Source organism: Sporobolomyces koalae (assembly GCF_050403365.1).
Source record: "Sporobolomyces koalae JCM15063 DNA, S_koalae_JCM15063T_v1_ctg119, whole genome shotgun sequence".
Lineage (NCBI taxonomy): Eukaryota > Fungi > Basidiomycota > Microbotryomycetes > Sporidiobolales > Sporidiobolaceae > Sporobolomyces > Sporobolomyces koalae.
The window spans coordinates 1-1658 of NW_027481652.1; the positions used below are offsets into that span (position 1 = coordinate 1).

The 1658-nt window shown below is 58.3% G+C and overlaps 1 protein-coding gene across 1 annotated transcript; it reads left to right on the forward strand.

The window, feature by feature from the left end:
- Positions 1-1658, forward strand: JCM15063_000015 (sugar porter family MFS transporter; the record flags this gene model as incomplete). The annotated part of the gene is made up of 6 exons (XM_076681663.1): positions 1-117; positions 201-402; positions 463-823; positions 886-1048; positions 1113-1365; positions 1440-1658. Coding segments are annotated over 6 exons (1315 nt in total), but the record flags the coding sequence as incomplete, so codon positions are not given.

Sequence of the window (1658 nt, forward strand, 5' to 3'; positions counted from 1 at the left end):
CCCACAGAAGGAGGATGCTTCTTCGGTTCGCTCTTGGGCTACCCGCTCGGTCAGCTGTTGGGCCGCAAGATTGGACTCTTGGTCTCGTCGGTCGTGTTCTGTCTCGGTGCCGGAGTCGTGAGTTGCGTTTCCGAGCGCTAGGTCCCGCCGCGCGCGCATCGATGCTGACTTTGCTCGCTTCGGCGCACTGTGCCTGCCAGATGCTCGCCGCTGACGGCGCCCGCGGACTCGGACCCATCCTCGGCGGTCGCATCGTCGCTGGTCTCGGCATTGGTGCGGCGTCCAACTTGACCCCGCTCTACATCTCGGAAATCTCGCCCCCGGCCATTCGAGGTCAGCTCGTCGGTATGTACGAGATTGGCTGGCAGATCGGAGGTCTCGTTGGATTCTGGATCAACTATGGTGCGTTGTCCTAATCGTGCGCATCTCGAGCAAAGCTGACGCGGAGCTGGCGCTTGACAGGTGTGACGAAGCACATCCCCGCATCCCACAAGCAATGGCTCATTCCGTTCGCGGTCCAGCTCATCCCGGGTGGCCTGTTCCTCGCCGGTATCCCCTTCTTCATCAAAGAGTCCCCTCGTTGGTTGATCACGAGGAACCGACGCGACGAAGCCGTCAAGAACTTGTGCTACATCCGCAACCTCTCGCCGCAAGACCCGTACCTGATCAACGAGATGAACGAGATCGATGTCCAAGTTGAGCACGATCGCACGGCGGTTGGATCCGGCTTCTGGGCGCCGTTCAAACAAGTGTTCTTCAAAGGGTTCCTGTTCCGTCGCATGCTCATCACGACGTCGCTCTTCATGTGGCAAAACGGTACCGGGTGAGCCTTCCTACAATTGTTGCTCCTTGTGAGAATCGAACTAATCGATTTGAATCCGCCAGTATCAACGCCATCAACTACTACTCGCCTACGTTCTTCAAGTCTATCGGAGTTGCCGGATCGAGCGCTGGCCTCTTGACGACCGGTATCTTTGGAGTGATCAAGACCCTTCTCGCCTTGGTCTGGTGCTTCTTCGTCATCGACCACTTTGGCCGACGCGGTATCGTGAGTATCGCGCTCAGACTCTTTTTGGTCTGTGGCCGAAAGCTGATCGTGTTCTATTCGCCAGTTGCTTGTTGGCTCGCTCGGTGGGGCAATCTCGATGTACATCATTGGTGGATACCTCGCCGCTGCCGACGTTCCCGCCGTCGCTACCGGCAACCTCCCGCCTGGTGGAATTGCCGCCATGTTCTTCTTCTACCTCTGGACTGCCTTCTACGCTGTTTCGTGGAACGGTACGCCTTGGGTCGTCAACTCGGAGTCTTTCCCGGGAGCCGTTCGTCAAGTGACTCAGTGCTTTGCCGCCACGTCCAACTGGCTCTGTGGGTTCCCCATCCTCGCTTCTTCTTGCTTCAGCAGCCTTTACTGACGCGCACGGTGCTTTTCATGAATGCAGGGAACTTTGTCATCTCGCGCGCGACTCCGACCATGTTCCTCCGCATGGGCAAGCGCGGCTACGGCGTGTACCTCTTCTTCGCGACGATGCAGCTCTTGTCGATCCCGTACATCGTCCTGCTCCTGCCCGAAACCCGCAACATCCCGCTCGAGGAGATGGACCGCCTCTTTGCCCAGAAGAACGTCTGGACCGCCAACAAGGTCGTCATGGCCGAGCTCA